The 15,689-nt window shown below is 45.3% G+C and overlaps 1 protein-coding gene across 2 annotated transcripts in view; it reads right to left on the bottom strand.

Moving 5' to 3' along the window:
* Window positions 1-2,287: 2,287 nt before the first annotated feature.
* TBC1D22B (TBC1 domain family member 22B) overlaps window positions 2,288-15,689 on the bottom strand; it is a 40,201-nt gene continuing 26,799 nt past the window's right edge. For both annotated transcript variants that reach the window (XM_081916156.1, XM_081916155.1), the window contains exons 9-13: window positions 7,065-7,171; window positions 5,866-5,941; window positions 5,255-5,382; window positions 4,909-5,004; window positions 2,288-4,379 (exon numbers count right to left, since the gene is read on the bottom strand). In XM_081916156.1, the coding sequence (XP_081772282.1) occupies window positions 4,251-4,379; window positions 4,909-5,004; window positions 5,255-5,382; window positions 5,866-5,941; window positions 7,065-7,171 (536 nt within the window). In that variant the 3' untranslated portion in view covers window positions 2,288-4,250. The remainder of the gene's footprint in view (window positions 4,380-4,908; window positions 5,005-5,254; window positions 5,383-5,865; window positions 5,942-7,064; window positions 7,172-15,689) is intronic.

The following is a 15,689-nucleotide window of genomic DNA, read 5'->3' as shown; positions in this document are numbered from 1 at the left end:
TGTAGTAAGACAAAAGGGACAGAAAGCACCCACACATTTTTCAGATTAAATGGTTTGCTACTCCGGAGCAAGGGATTTCTCAGCATCCAGTGGGTTCTTTTCCCCACATGCATGACCAACACTTGACCATTGCAGCATCAAGTGGAAACTTGAAAAGATGTATGAGCACAGATGCTGCCAACCAGATCCACATCGTTGCTCAAACACAACGGCGTCAGCTCACAGATTCAGCTGCACATTGAGTGATGAAGAATCAAGTTATATACATAAACATGTGAACTACCCATACCTGGCAGACCTGGTAGTGCCTGGGGGAGGGTCACAGATTAGGTGAAATTCAGTAGGTGAACAGCAGCACACAATCTTACCCGATTCCTTTCTCTTCGAACAGCAAAACTGAATGCTTGGGAAGACCAACCTTAAAGATGGAACAAAACAGTGATAGGCTAAAAGAGGAGAGTAGGCAACCATCGCCAGACAATGCAATTTGTGAGACCAAAGATAAGAGCAGACAGATGACACAGATATGGAATGAAATGGGTTGAAAGTGAGCAGGATCTGCTTTGCAGGAAAAAATAGAAGACACCACCATTTGGCTGGCAAGACAATCAAGCCTGCAAACTCAGAACACTCAAAGGATATATCCAGGTATACACAAAAAGATCCCAACAGAGGCACCCAACCAGCAACAATTGCAATCAGGACTGCTGGGGGGCGGGGAGAGCCATTTCAAAGTGGAGCCTGATTTTTTCTGTGGGGGTATTAATTAGATAATTCCAGAGTGAAGCAGACCATTAGCAATCAATTACAACAAAGCACTGGCAATAAATGCAGATAATTAGGCTCCCAAAAAGTAATTATGTTTGTTCCACTCCACTGAACTTTTTATTTTAATAGTAATTAACTTAGGGTGGGGGAGAGAAAGTTTGAGTGACCTGCTGTGCCCGGCCCCAGCACACATGAAAAACGGAAGGATGGCCAATTCTAGCTGTGAACTCATCGGAATAGACCTCTTGGGCAAAGGAGGAAACTAATGCCTTTTTGGCTTTTAAATGGTGATAAATCAGAAGGGTTTGCCACAGTGTAACAATGACTTGCCTGGTTCATCTGTTCAACGATGTTTAGATCTCTTGTTTGGCTGAATCATACTTTGTGTCATCTCTGACCACGAATGAGATCAATGGGAACTGCTATTCTGAGCAAGGAAATCCACAGTGAAATGAACCATTACCAACTGCAGTGGCTACGTTTAAGAGGCAACCCATCAGTGGGTTCATCCTTCCCATCAGAGGCCCTATTGAATGAGGCCACAGCCAGGCCGCCAGTGCCCCAGAACTGTCTTTAGTAAGAACACTTTTACGTGCTGCACTAACGTCTCAGACCTGCCTGAGGAGCCAGTTGGCCTTTTGCTGCTGCAACATTATTGAAACTAGGCTGTGGTCCAGGATCACTTGAGAAGACCAAGCGACTGGCTCAGGGAGGTGTGAGATCACACCCTTGGAAAGCCCCAGGCTATACTGAGTACTTCTCTGCAACATACCCACCTCATTGGCATAATTTATGCTGACCTAATGCAAAGACAGAGAAACCAGACTTCCCTCTGGCCCCCAAAGATGCTATCCTCACATGCAAATCACCCTGGCAAGACTCCCGTGAGGGAAGGCAGTTTGAATTTCTACTCTCCTCGCAATTCTCTCCCTAATTATGTCCTACATCCAGACTGTGCTTTTGGAGTGCCCAGAATTTGAGCTCAAAGTGGTAATTCTAAAACAGGGGTCAGGAAACGTTTTCAGCAGGGGGCCGGTCCACTGTCCCTCAGATGTTGTGGGGGGCTGGTCTATATTTTGAGGGGGGGGGAATGAATGAATTCCTATGCCCCACAAATAACCCAGAGATGCATTTTCAATAAAAGGACACATTCTACTCATGTAAAAACACCTGGCAGGCCACGCAAATAACCCAGAGACGCATTTTAAATAAAAGGACACATTCTACTAATGTAAAAACACACTGATTCCCAGACCGTCCGCGGGCTGGATTTAGAAGGTGATTGGGCTGGATCCGGCCCCCAGGTCTTAGTTTGCCTACCCATGTTCTAAAAGGTGACAGAACTAAGCATCATAAATTGGGGAATTCCTGCTTCAGGAGAAAGGGCAGAATTAGACTGAAACCTCTCAAAAAGAAAGAGGAAAGCAATGGGAGATTGATTCAGGAATGTGAGGAAGTTCTCAAAAGCCTCATCGCTCCTCATCCACAAACCCACCAAGAATAAAGATCAGCAACAAGGGATGGTTTTCTCTTTTAATTAGTCATGTTAAACTAATGACCACCAGGTCGCTGTCTCGGAGGAAACAACAAAAGGCACACACACAAAAGAAAAAAAAATCAAATCAGAATGCCTGAGAAAACAATTCCAGGTTAGGGAAGCAACTTGAGAGACACTGCTGGGTGTTTGAATGGTGGAAAGGCCCTCACCCTTCTCATGCCTTCTGGTGCCTTCATTGGACGGCTTCTCTTTCTCGGCCCAGAAGGAAAAAACAAAACAAAACAAACAGAGGTGGGCGTAGTCTGAAGCCTGATGAGAAGAACAGCAAAGGTTGGCCCAACACAAGGAGAGGACCTCAGCCTAAGGGAGCAGATCTGCCCCAAGAGGTCAAGGCTTGGCACTAATGAGGCTGCGCCTGCTGGCTGGAAGAAACGGTTAAAATGAAAAACATTCTCCATTTCCCCAATGAAAATCACATTGAGACAATGGTGGGAGAGAGATAGAGGAAGGGAGCTTAGGAGAGAAGCCATCTCCTAGCTCCTCTGAACAGTTCGGAAGCCTTGCAGCAAGATGCCCATCTGTCTTCCCCGCTGCTCAAGCAAAGGACTAGATTCTCGCTAGGGCTGGAAGAAGGAAAGCCAGGAGGTGCTGGTGAGGACCCTTTTCCTCGCTACAGCAATGTGCAAGGGAGACTTGCTACAGCAATGTACAAGACTGGTCTCCGCTGCTGCTGCACTACTTGAGAGCAGAGGGCTGCCATGCTTGTTATAAGGGCATGCTGGAGTGTGGAGGGAGTAAGGTGGGTGCACTTCAGGTCAACTTCCACCTGGTCCACGGTGCCTGTTCCAGCAGAACGTGCCTCTCTCTTCAAACCCTTCACTTCCTTGGCACTGGAGGACGTGCAATGCTGCTTCACTTTGGAGTCACGTTTTCTGGACAGAAACAAAATGCTTATATCAGGGGTTGGGGGTGGAAATGAGCTAGTGCAGATGTGCCGACAGCTCTGAGACCCTGGTGACCGGGGGACGCAGCAGGCCCACTGTTATTTGCAACCTAGGCAGCCTTTATACGTTTGGGACGCACGTTATAAATATAAAATCATATCTGCTACAAACAGAAGACTTATATTGTACATCTTTTACCCATATACACAAGAACACAATATACACATAATGCCTTGGAGGAATGTCATTGTCACAGAAAGGATTTCCTTTTCGAAGCACAGCTCCCCCACCCTGACGCCCTCCGGTTCAACACACACAGTAGATCAGTCAATCAGTCAATCAATCAGTCAATCAAGTCAATCACAGAAGGCGTCCTATCACTTGTGTCATTCACAACTGTGCGTGGACAAGACAGCCTTTGAACACATACGAGCCCCCGTATGCAGAGAGGCGCGATTGCGCAGGAGTGGAGTGTTACACAAGTGTGTGTGCGTGTGTCTCTTGTTAACCTTTTGAAATGGTGCACTTCTTCAGACATGTGGAGTGAAGCTAAGCCCTGAGAGCTTCTTGTGTCCAACGGCACTGCCATCCCCTGGGCAGGACTCTTTGTAAGGCATCTTCATTGGGGACTTTGATTGAACAGCATCTGAAGAAGGAGAAGAAGAACACAGGCCCAGCTGGGAGTGTGTGAGTGTGTCTGTGCTTAGGCGGGTTAACAAGAGGCTGCAAGGCTTAGATGACCCACGCTGGAGCTTGGAAAGGCAGTCAGAGGCTCAGTTTATTCTTACAGCCCCTGCCCGCCCGCCCTGCACCCTGGGCTCAGGTCACCGTCACAGCACAGGACACAAATGGTAGTTTGAGTGGCACATCCACGCACAGAGTGGTAGGCAGGCACACGCAAAAGTTAAGACAGAGGTCCAATGTGAGCTTTTTACAGCAGAGTGGCTCCTGGTCAGTGGCTCCGAGGACTCGGGTGATGCAATGCCACAGTGATTGGGATCGGGCCAGCATGATGGGGAGCAGAGGCGGATCCCTGGCCCCTATCGGCGGTAGTGATTGGGCGCATCTGCAAACATGTACTTGAGTCTGTAGGCTTCGGCGAGGAGGAGTCCAATCTCTTCGTTGCCCCAGTGTATCGTGGGAAGGTTTTGTAGCAACATTAGAAGGCCCTGAAATTAAGACAGAAACTTGGGTACGCAGAGAGAAGCAAGATGTGGCTCTTGGTTTTTTGTGTTTGTTTGTTTTTTTAAAAAAAGCAAAAGCCCTTTTTGTTCTTTTGTGGTTTCACGTGTTGAGATCTCTACAGCTATGGCAGAAACCTATATCTGTGCAGTCTTCTTTCAATTAAGTATGAATCACAGCTACTAATTTACTGATTTTCACTTTAGGGGGAAAGAAAAAGTGGTGATTTTGACAACAGGCAGGGGAGAATGTAGTATATTTCAAATATCCAAACACAGAATACTTGGGTCTTCCTCTAACAGGTGACGCACTAAGTTTACTAGATCCCCAGTCAGGGAAAGCATTTTTTTAAAAAAGCCTGGATCTCTGGATTAGGGAATTTCATGCCCCTAATCACATGCCAGAGATAGCGTTCCTCATGCTGCCATCTGTTGCCTGACTCTAGACAGATACATCCTCAAGCAGGATAATTATGCCTCATCCTTTCCCAAATGTAGCTGCCTTCTGAAGATTTACCTGGAAGTCCTCTTCATCCAAGATCTCTTTCCTCCACTTAATCAAGAATGCAGCGCAGACATATAAATGGAAATGAGAGAATCCCTCTGGCTCAGACTGGGGGGAAAAGACACTTGGGGTTAAAAAGAATGGTTAGCATGGATTTTTTTTTATCACGGCTTCTCCCCAGTTTTATGGGGCTGTATGGATGTGACAGAACTCTTTTATGTCTTCACATGAATATGCTGCCACACAAAAGCTGGTTTGTAGTGCCTGCTCCCGTATAAGACTTTTTCTGGGAGAATCCCTACTGAGCACCATTCTCCAACCACAAGGCTGGACAGTAAACAAGCCAACCCACCCGTACCTGGTAAGTGTCCCAAAGGCGGATGGTGCAGCGAAGAGGAAGCTCCCGCATCAGTAAGTTGTTCATCCAGCGGAAGGCGAACTGCAGGTATTCCACTTCATACTTCCTAAAGTGATTGTGTACCTGCTCTGAAACAGCACATGCCATTTACACGTCTGAATATGGAGTGTGGCTCATACGCCACGTCTCAGGAAGCTCCACTTTCAGCCACAGTCTCTGTTCCATCCAACCAAATCCCTCCCACATAACAAGCCCACGCCAAATGCCTCCCGCAGGCACCGTTCAGATGCTTCAGCCCCCTTCTTCTGATGAATCACATATTCTCTTGTGTGCCTCTCGGCTCATGGCCTCTCACCCACCCCCTTTCCCCAGCAGTGTCCCATTTCCAACATCCCTTAATGGCATTAAGCTAACAGATTTGACCCCCTGGTCTGACTACCACCTAGCGCTGCCGCCTGGCTAAAGAAGCTTCCCAAAGCCTGCTTTCCGCTTTGTGCATTCTGCCCTCAACGCCGATGTGAGCCCACAATCGTTGCAACTCGGTTGGAGATGTGAACAATTAAGAACTTGGCAAGTTCGACTTCCCCTCTGGTAGCCTGAATTTCACCTACCATCGATACGGCTGACAAGTTCTTCCAGTGCTTTGACTTTCTTTTGGATCCCCGGCTGTGCAAATGTGTAATTGTCCTGCAGCAAAACACATGGTGAGTTTAAGAGGAGCAAGTCCAGCAGATACATGCGCCACTGTTTCTCTTAGCCCAGTGTCGTACACGGTGGAAATGCCTTCTGAGGGCAACAAGAAATGCCAAGAGGTGGAACCTGGGACCTTAGACATGCAACTTTTCCTCAACTAGGAAACAAAGGTGCTAGAAATCTCCTGCAGGGTGAAAGAACCATTTGGATGGGAGCAGTGGTTCCTGAAGGAGAAAAAAGAAAAGGGGGGCAGTGACAACCATTTTTCTCTCCAGTAACAAGCCCATTTTCTGAGGAGTTTGTTGAAGTAACACAGCAAGATAAAAGGAAGGAGAATGAGAGAGGCAAGGCTGATTTGGTTTGGGGGCAAGTCTGCCTGGAAAGCTCCATTCCTCATCAGAAAGTGAGGAAGCTCTTTTCTGTTGGCAAGTGACCTCTAGATCTACAAAGAAAGGGAACCATTACAGCTTCAGAAAAAGCCATTTTGAGGTGGAAACATGCCCAATCATATGAAGGAGGAAATCTATGCCAACATTTGTGAGAGCTTGAGGAAAATGACGCAGAGCTCACAGAGCAAAATTTCATTTGGATGAATGCATAAACAGGAAAAGGAAGCAGGAGCCTTTAGCTTGAAGCTTACTGGGAAGGGAGAATCCTCAATGAAAATAAAGGGAGGTGTCTTGGGCACTCCTGAGAAGTAGGCCAAGGAAGGAAGGTTTAAAACAGGGATGGGGAATCTCTGGACCAGGGCTCAAATATGGCCCTTTAGACCTCTATGAGGCCCTTGAGGTTCTCCCTAGACCACACCCCTCACTGGCCCTATGGCGGACCCTCTTTGAGTGTTTTTGTCTGGCCTGGGTGCATCCCTAATAATCCCTAAGCAATAATACTTGTTCCTTCCCTGGATGGAGGATGGGGGGTTGTGTGAGTGAGCTAGAAACTAGCTTACTATACAAAGGTTACAGTCATGTTTGGATGCTCCTCCTGAAGTGGAGGAGAAGGAAACATGATCGGGATGATAAGTACTGAGATGATGGGGAATGCAAAGATGGAGTTATCAAAAGATGGAGAGATGCAGAGAGGCAAAATAAGTGGTGCATAAGAGGAAACTCCTTACCTGTATCCCATCTAGCAGTTTGCTCATACACCAAAAGCTGTCTGCTTCAATGCTCCGCATCACATCCTGAGACAGGTTTGTTACATCAAAATTTTCCACGTCTTCTTCTGAAAAACAAAGGGAGGCAGGCTTTGGGGAGAGAGCAAGGCCTAGGGATTTTTTTTTAATAGCTACCCCACTCTTATTTATTTACATCTAACCTTTTCCTCCAAGGAGTTCAAGGTGTCTTACATGGTTCTCCCCGCCCCCCTCATTTCATCCCCACAACAACCCTGTGAGGTATGTTAGGCGGAGAGTGAGTAACTGGCTCAAAGCCCCCCAGTGAGCTTCATGGCCAAGTGGAGATTCAGACCCTAGTTTCTCCCAGGTCCTAGTCTGACACTCTAACCCAGGCTTCTTCAACCTTGGCCCTCTAGATGTTTTTGAGACTACAATTCCCATCATCCCTGACCACTGGTCCTGCTAGCTAGGGATCATGGGAGTTGTAGGCCAAAAACATCTGGAGGGCCAAGGTTGATTCCTCTAACCATTCTGTACCTGAGGTCCCCAGATGTTGTTGCACTACAATTCCCATCATCCCTAGCTGGCAAGGCCAATGGTCAGGGATGATGGGAACTGTAGTCCAACAACAGCTGGGGACGCTAGGTTGAGAAAGGCTACACTACACTGGCTCTCTTCAGCTGCAAAGGCTTGCAGAGTGGCTTAAAGACTATATGCAGGGGGAAAGCAAACTCGGGTGCTTATGTTTTAAGTTACATAGAACCACCCTGGGATCTTTGGATAAAGGGCAGTATACCAACTTAGGAAATAAAATTAATCATTGCAACTGACCAGCTGGGATGGAAACAATTCTGGGAGAGGAGCCAAAGGGAGCTGGTCTCTCAGAAGAGCAATGAGGTGCCCTGCTTCCCATATCTGCTTTTGCCACAGCCTGATGAAATGCTTAATGCCAAATGCGGAATATCTGTCTTCTTTGCTTTTTAAAAAAGCATATATGGGCTGCCAGCTGAGAGAGCCACCCAGAAGTTTGATCCAGAGTTACAGCATGATCCTGAAGGAAAACCCTGAGCAAAGGGAAAGGTGGTGGACAAAGACCAGTACTGTAAAGAGGCTAAGAGAGGATTAAAAGCTAGGTGTGAGCTGGAAGGGGAGGTGGAGTCAGTGAATACAGGGAAAGGGAGGAGCAAAAGGGAGGGGTTTTTGAAAAGGGAGGGCTGAGACTCAGGTGGTATCTGAGTGCTGCAGCTACAATTGGCTAATCCCAAGGTCAGAGCTGGAGGCTGAGCAGGCAGAGACCATTTTAACTGCATCCTGACCAGGTGAGACAGCAAGAATGGCACTTAATGCCCCTTGGGGAGACAACTCAAAGTCTTGCGGGACTTAAAGTGGGGCACACAAAGGGTGCAAGACATTAACTGGGCTCAGTCTCCCCTGAAATGTGCCTGCATTCCTGTTTATTGGAACACCTCTGTTCAGTTGCTGGGCTGCACCAATCTTTCTGCATCCATTAACTAAGCTTAGGCAGGGAAACCCCTGCTAAAATGAAGGTGGTTTTTCCTCTCTTTTAGCAAGGGATTCTTGAATCAAGAAGAGGTCTGCACTGGAATCCCCTGATAAAATTGGGGGGGGGACACACCTTATAAAGCCCTAACTCCAAAGCATCTTACACCTGATGTTGTTGTGATGTCAGGTGATTGACAGGTGGGCTCACCAGACCAAGCCTGATAGGGATCTGGCCTGTGGAGCCCAAACGGTTTTTCACCCTTTTTCCAGGGACCCCAGATATGGGGCTCTGTGGTGTTGAAATGCCACCTCCTCAAACATGTAACCTCCAGGTCCAGGCTCACTGTGACACGCAGAACTCACATGGTCCTACCTGTGACCAAGGTCGCCCTAAGGCACATAACAATATGGCTTCCTAGAGCATTTTGTACCAGCAATGGTCAAACCAATTCCATCATCACCATGATGGAAGCTCCAACTCAAAAGGTGGACAGAATGGAGTGCACAACAAGTTCACAGGGGCAGCTCTGCTGCCAACTTGCAAATCTCTTTAACACACTAATTCTGCACTTGTCATCTCTCCCACACTGGTAATGAAGAAAAGTGAGACAAGACTGGGCTGCTGATAGGGGGAATAGGGACCAAGGGTCAGGATGGCATCTGTGTATATTCGCTCTTTCAAACAACAGCCATGGAATCCGGAGAATCTGAACTTTTATTTCCAATAAAAGACAGAGAACCTATAACTCTCAGCATCTGACCCTCCTAAATTTCAGGTGTATATGGGCTTGGCTCAATGTTATTGGGGAAACACACTGTAGGTGTTCAGGGGCTCTCTTTTTTATTACTTCACATATTCCAGGATTGTAGTGTGGCATTTATGACAGGTTTCCAGCCTGAGCCTTGATGAGTCATGATTACAAAGCAAAATCTGGAATGCTACGGTCAGTTCCTGCTAAAGGCATAAAGTCTAATCACATGTGATTATTTTTTTTTTAAGGCTCATGAGAACTCCTGGAGTTACATAAGTTTCTGGAAGTACCTGATAAAAGCTGCATGTACCTGATAAAAGACAAAGAGCTGTACATAGATCAAGTTTTACAGAAATAACTCTGGAGTGCATAGGTCTTTCTTTAGAGATGAATGAGGCAGGTATAATCTTCCCTTTTTTTCTCTCCTCTTTCTATATAAACCCTTCTGATGTTATGGTTCTAAAGACAGATATTATATTCAGCAGCACTGCCCAGTTCTGATTCTCAACAGGGCCGGTCCCTTTCCCTTCTACATTCTAAGTTCCAATTTTCCATTTCATGCCTGGGAGTGGGGTGGGAATGTAGGCCAATGGTAGTTGAAACCAAATTCTATAGTACCCCCTTCTCCCAAAAAATATATCCAAACAACCAATATGTTGAAAGACCATAGTGAAATGATACTGCATCCTTATACGTACATTTTTAATAGCAGTTGATTTTGTAGTTACAGAATTGGAATTGTTTTTTAAAATAGAGTTCCAAATTCTTCCTACTTTTTAAGGGCAGGATTCAAGCCAGAAATTGACATTTCTTGTCAATCAAGACCTATTGCTCTCCACCCCCACCCCCTTTTGCTCCATCCATCTGTGCAAGCGTTCCGTGGTTTCTCTGATGCCAAGATACAATTGTCAAATCCATTAAAAGGCAGCAGAGGAATACTGTACAAAACTGGCCACTCTCTGCCTCAGTGGTGGCTGTCTTGCTAATGGATATCACAGAACGTCCCTAGCAAGAGATGCTTTGGCTGGCAGCGTTGAACAGGAGGTTACGCTTCACCCATGATTCTTTTGAAAAGCCAAGGACAAGCCATTCAAACCTCCTACAGTGTTAAGAGCTACTGCTGAGCAACTGGCCTAGTTCTCTGGTTCAAGGAATTGAGGGCTCTGAGCCCAGGAAGGGCAGCTGCTTTGGGATGCAGATAGGCAGGCACCAAACTCTACAAGCTGAATTCAGAGCAGGATTTGTGAAAGTCAGCTTTGGGCTCTGGTTCCTTCCATTAGAGTTCGCAGCCCCATGGGAGTTAGTTTTGGAATGGATTAGCCTCCATTTCAAAAAATAAAATCCTTGCAGGAGGAAATGCATTGAGCTATTCCTTTAAATGGGATGCGGGTGGTGCTGTGGTGTAAACCACTGAACTGTTCAAATCCCCGCGATGTTCGGTCCCAGCTCCTGCCAACAGTTTGAAAGCACATCAAAGTGCAAGTAGATAAATAAGCATGCTCCGCCGGGAAGGTAAACTGTGTTTCCGTGCGCTGCTCTGGTTTCGCCAGAAGAGGCTGTCATGCTGGCCACATGACCCAGAAAAACTGTCTGCGGACAAATATCGGCTCCCACGGCCTATAGAGCGAGATGAGCGCTGCAAACCCCAGAGTCGTTCGCAACTGGACTTAACTGTCAGGGGTCCTTTACCTTTATTCATTTAAATAAGCTGCCCTCCTCCATAGTCTTCGTTACCCTCTAACCTAAGAGGAAGGCATTTTAATCTGGAAAGTCCATTAGCATAAAATGTTTTTTAGAAAGCATGTTTCAGTAGCTAAAATGCAAGGTTTCTAGACATCCACAATTTTCACACTTTCCAAGCGGTTAGATGGGAGAGCCATGATAGGATCTTCCATTTTATTTTTACTTACACGCGACCACATAGGAATCTTCAAATTTGATCTATGCAGTGGTGTAGGAAGAAGGGAACTTCCAATTTTCCCCTCCTGTGCTGTTTTGCTTATCTAAATCAGCTCCGGCCCCAGCCACCTTTTGCCTTTCTTAGGAAAAAAATAGATACACTACTTCTGTCTCCCCCTGCTGTAGGGTAAACAGGAAAATAATCATGAAGGAAAGGGCTAAACACTCTTTCCTGCAGCTGTCAGTGAGGCCACTGTGGTGAGGTCCTACAATCTAATTTACAGGGCTGGGCCAAGGTATTTTGTTACCTGTTGTGAAAGGCAAGATGGTGCCAGCTTCCCATTCCATATACAGAAATCGACTGGGTGGGCAGCTAAATTTTCCTTCCAACACTGGCAATTTGGATAGCATATTTCACTGCACTTGAAGGTCAGGACAGGGTGTGCGGCTACAGAAGAATATGGCTAGGGAGGGGGTTCAGGGCGAATAGCTGAGGAAAGCACCTGAGGAGGCTGCCTTGCCTAACGGTAGGACTGGCCCTGGAACAATGAGTAAAACTGGAATAAGTCTGGTATGGCGTGAAGGAGCAACGGTATTATTGATTCAAGAAGCAACATAGGAGTGTCAGAAGCTGCCTTATATAGAGGCAGACTATTGGTCAATCAAGTTCAGTAATGTCCGCACTGACTGGCAGCAGCTCTCCAAGATTTCAGACAGGGACCGCTAACTAGCCCTATCTGAAGCTGTCTGGGATTAAACTTGGGGTCTTTTGCACAGAGATGCTCAATGGCAGTATTTAGAGCTTAAAGCTATTTGGAGCTTAAAGTATTAATTGCTGTAGATGGAGGGCCACAAGCTTTTGTTTTTACCCTCAGACCAATACCTCTCCCAGACACCACCATTCCAGCTTCAGGGTGGGGGTGGGGGTGGGAGCTATCACTGAACAGCAGGAAGGCACCAATGCTGTGGCAGCCCAGCAGCAAACAGTGTATGAGTCACATTAGGGTAATGGAGATGGCAGCAGGCGACTAACTGGCAATGGCAGTCAGGGAAGGAGAGATGGGAGATTCTTCCAGGCAGCCCACCCTGAGTCTTTGAAACGCACATTGTCATCAACACTAATTGCAGCTTCACGAAAAGACTCTGTAGACTCTCAAAAGCGTAACAGCTCTTAAACAGTTTCTTACCCATCAAAGGTCTGAAAGTTAAATCTAGCTCTAAGCAATTAGTGTCGGCAGTGATGATGGACTGTCTTCACATAAAGAGACCCCTCCGCTTCCCCCATCAAACCAGAAAGGAAAGCACCATTCACCGCAACCAGCCTAGCGGCATTAAAGAATCTCATTGAAACAGGCTCTTCCAAGTCTTTTCAGCTCCAGTTAATTTTGGACCCCAGCAGGAGAGGAGAGCCCTTTTTGCAGAGTCAAAGGGAGCAGAGCTAGCTCAAGAAAGGAGTGTGGCTAAATGCATGTCTGCTGTGAGGTAGGTGGGATGGTTTAACTTGCGGCTGCCTGCCATTCAGCAATGCACTTGATCAGTTGACTGCCTTTTAATATTATCAATACAGCACTATAGGTGCCATTTTGAAAGCCGAAGCACTTGAGAGATAACATACACTATGATTTCATTCAAAAAGCCTACCACTCACTGTTAAGGAGGGAAGGACATTTTTAATATTTTCTTTTCCATCACCTAATACAATAACATACCTAAATCAAAGTGGTCTCACAAAATTAAAAAGTGCACCCTTTGCTTACAGTTCCATGGATTAAAAATCTACTCCAATTAATGTTGACGCCCTCTGAATAATTAAAAAAAGCTCCCATTTAAATCAAAATTCTAGGGCGGAACAAACTTTGGCAACTTCACACTACAAGGTTTATTTTAATCAGCTAAGAGACTGGAGACTCTTACATATGTAACACAGGAAATGACCAACAGTATTTAGGAAAACTGTCCTATTCTTTTGAGAAAAGGCTGGAGATGGTAGTAAAACCTAACAGAGAAGGATTCTGGGCAGGATGTTATTGAAAGCTGAACTTCCCCACTGGATGATTATGTGTTGATCTCAAGCAAATCACAAACTTCTTTGTTTCTCATTCTTGGTTTACACTCTATACTCTACTGTACTTAGCTCATACTGTTTCCTCTCTGTTTATTTGTGAAATAAAGAGAGTTGTCATGGTGAATGAGAGAGAGAAAATTGATGTGATGACTGAAATGTCTTATGGAAATCATGCAAAAGCTTTTAATTTACACAGATCTCTGTGTTTGCAGTTTTCAAGTTTGCACACTTAGTTATCAAGTAGAACTTCGGGCATCTTAAAATTTGGTTCAATTATTTCAATGGGCAGGACCCCACAGTGGTTTAAGGACACCTTGTTGAGTCTGGGACCAAAACCTTTGGCTGTTGCTGGTCAGATGTTCCTGCAGAATGAAGCCAGACTCAGGTTAGTAGTTAGTGCAGTGGCTAAGAAGCAAATTATCATTCTATGCCAGCAGCACACCGGAAGCATTCTAATACCACTTTAAGAGTCATAGCTTCCTCCCAAAGAATCCTGGGAAATGATGTTTGTTAAGAGTACTGAATACAATTCCTAGCACCCTTAATGAACTACATTTCCCAGGATTCTTTGAGGGGAAACCATGACTGTTAAAGTGATATAAGTGGCTTTCAATGTATGGTGCAGATGTGACTGCTGTTTCTAGCCCTTTAAGGTTGGAGTAGATTCTCAGTTGCCTTGTGGCCTACTGCTGGTAAGCCTCCCTGTAGAGTGGCTTAAAAATGACTGATAAGGTGGTATGTTAGGTATTTATTTGATAAATTTTGTAATTAGACAGTGCTTTTTTCTTAAAAAAATGTTTAGGGGTACTCTCCTTTTGACTCAAGAAAATACCATTTTATAGTTCAAATCGGGGGAAATAAATACAGTAAATGGACAAAAGTACAAATATTCACAAAATGTTTAGGGGTATGCGTCCCCCCAGAAAGAAAGCACTGAGCCTAGAGAGTAAATAATTTTATGTACTGTAAATCTAGATATGTAAGAGTTTCATTGTCTTCTCGCTGCTATTACCATTTGTATACCTCTCTGAAAAGTGATGCTACTGTTTAAGCTTAAAAATTCTAATTGTTGGGGGGAAATAAATAAAACAATTGATCGCATTACAGAGTGTTTTTCTTACTTGTCTGAAGTATATTTTAGACTTTAGCAGAACAGTTTGTAAAATTCCATAGGCTGAAAAGAAATGCAAAAGGATATGAAATGGGTGGGAAATGAAGCTAGTTCCTTTCTGGAGGAGGGGAACTGGAATGGGAACTAATTCCTTTTTAGAAGAGGTAAAGTGGAACCAATTTATTTTTAAGACGAACTTTCCAAGCACTGCTCAGCAGTTACACTCACTTGTGGGACTAATGTCAGGAGCCCCACTGCCTGAAATAATACACACCAACAATGACATGGCATCAACACACCCCTGGCATCCTCTTTGCACAGGAGGCTCCCTTCTTCAGACATTTGTGCTGCATACATGGATGCCATAAGGTAGGAACTAGCTGGTATGCAACATAGGAGCCAAGGCTATTCAGTGCAACCTCACTTTCGTGCACTGCTCTTTTGAATTGAGTATAACTTCTAAATGGGGCTTCAGAAGAGGAAAAAGTTGTACCACTATCCTTTAGGCATTCAGCATCATTTAAAAGGGTCAGGGCTGCAATACTTCAAGGACCACCTCTTCCCATATGAACCAACCCAGATCCAGCAATCATCTGATGACCACCAAAGGTCTGGGCCTTTTCTGCAGTGGCTGCCGGTTTGTGGCATATTCTCCCTAGGAAGGCTCGCCTGGCACCTTCTTCATATATCTTTAGGAGCCAGGCAAAAACATTCCTCTTCTCTGAAGCCTTTCTATGGCCTTTTAAACTGTGTGTGTTTGGGGTGCATTATTGTTTTGTTTGTTATTATGTTATGTAATCCTTGGATGAAGGGCAGTGCATAAATTTAATTAATAAATAATACACTCAATCACAACTGTTTATACAGGCAAATCCAAGGTTAAAGTTAAGTCGTGGGCTCCGGCAAACTATAGGCAAAGAGGAAAACTATGTCTGGACAGTACCATTTCAGACTGCAGAAAAGGAAACCAAATGATGGAATGCTCCCTCCATGCAAAATAAAATGGCAAAACCTTACACAGAGAAAGCTAGCATGCCCAGGAATATTACCTCCAACATGCTATGTATGATTGACAAATATTAACTTTTAAAAAAATAATAATGAAGGAGCAAGCATTTCATCATGTGAGCCCAACGGTAGCCTGAAGTAGTTCAGTCCACTGCAGCTTTACTGCCACATTTATTGTCTGTAAGAACTGGGCCAGAAAATAATCAAGGGCTGTTTTCTCACTGCAGCATCATTGGCCAAGGAATGACATTGGTGAACAGATGATGCACGCTCATAGCTTATTCCAT

This window comes from Podarcis melisellensis (genome assembly GCF_964234715.1).
Source record: "Podarcis melisellensis genome assembly, chromosome: 6".
Taxonomy (NCBI): Eukaryota; Metazoa; Chordata; class Lepidosauria; order Squamata; family Lacertidae; genus Podarcis; species Podarcis melisellensis.
This window is presented reverse-complemented; position numbering and strand designations above follow the sequence as displayed.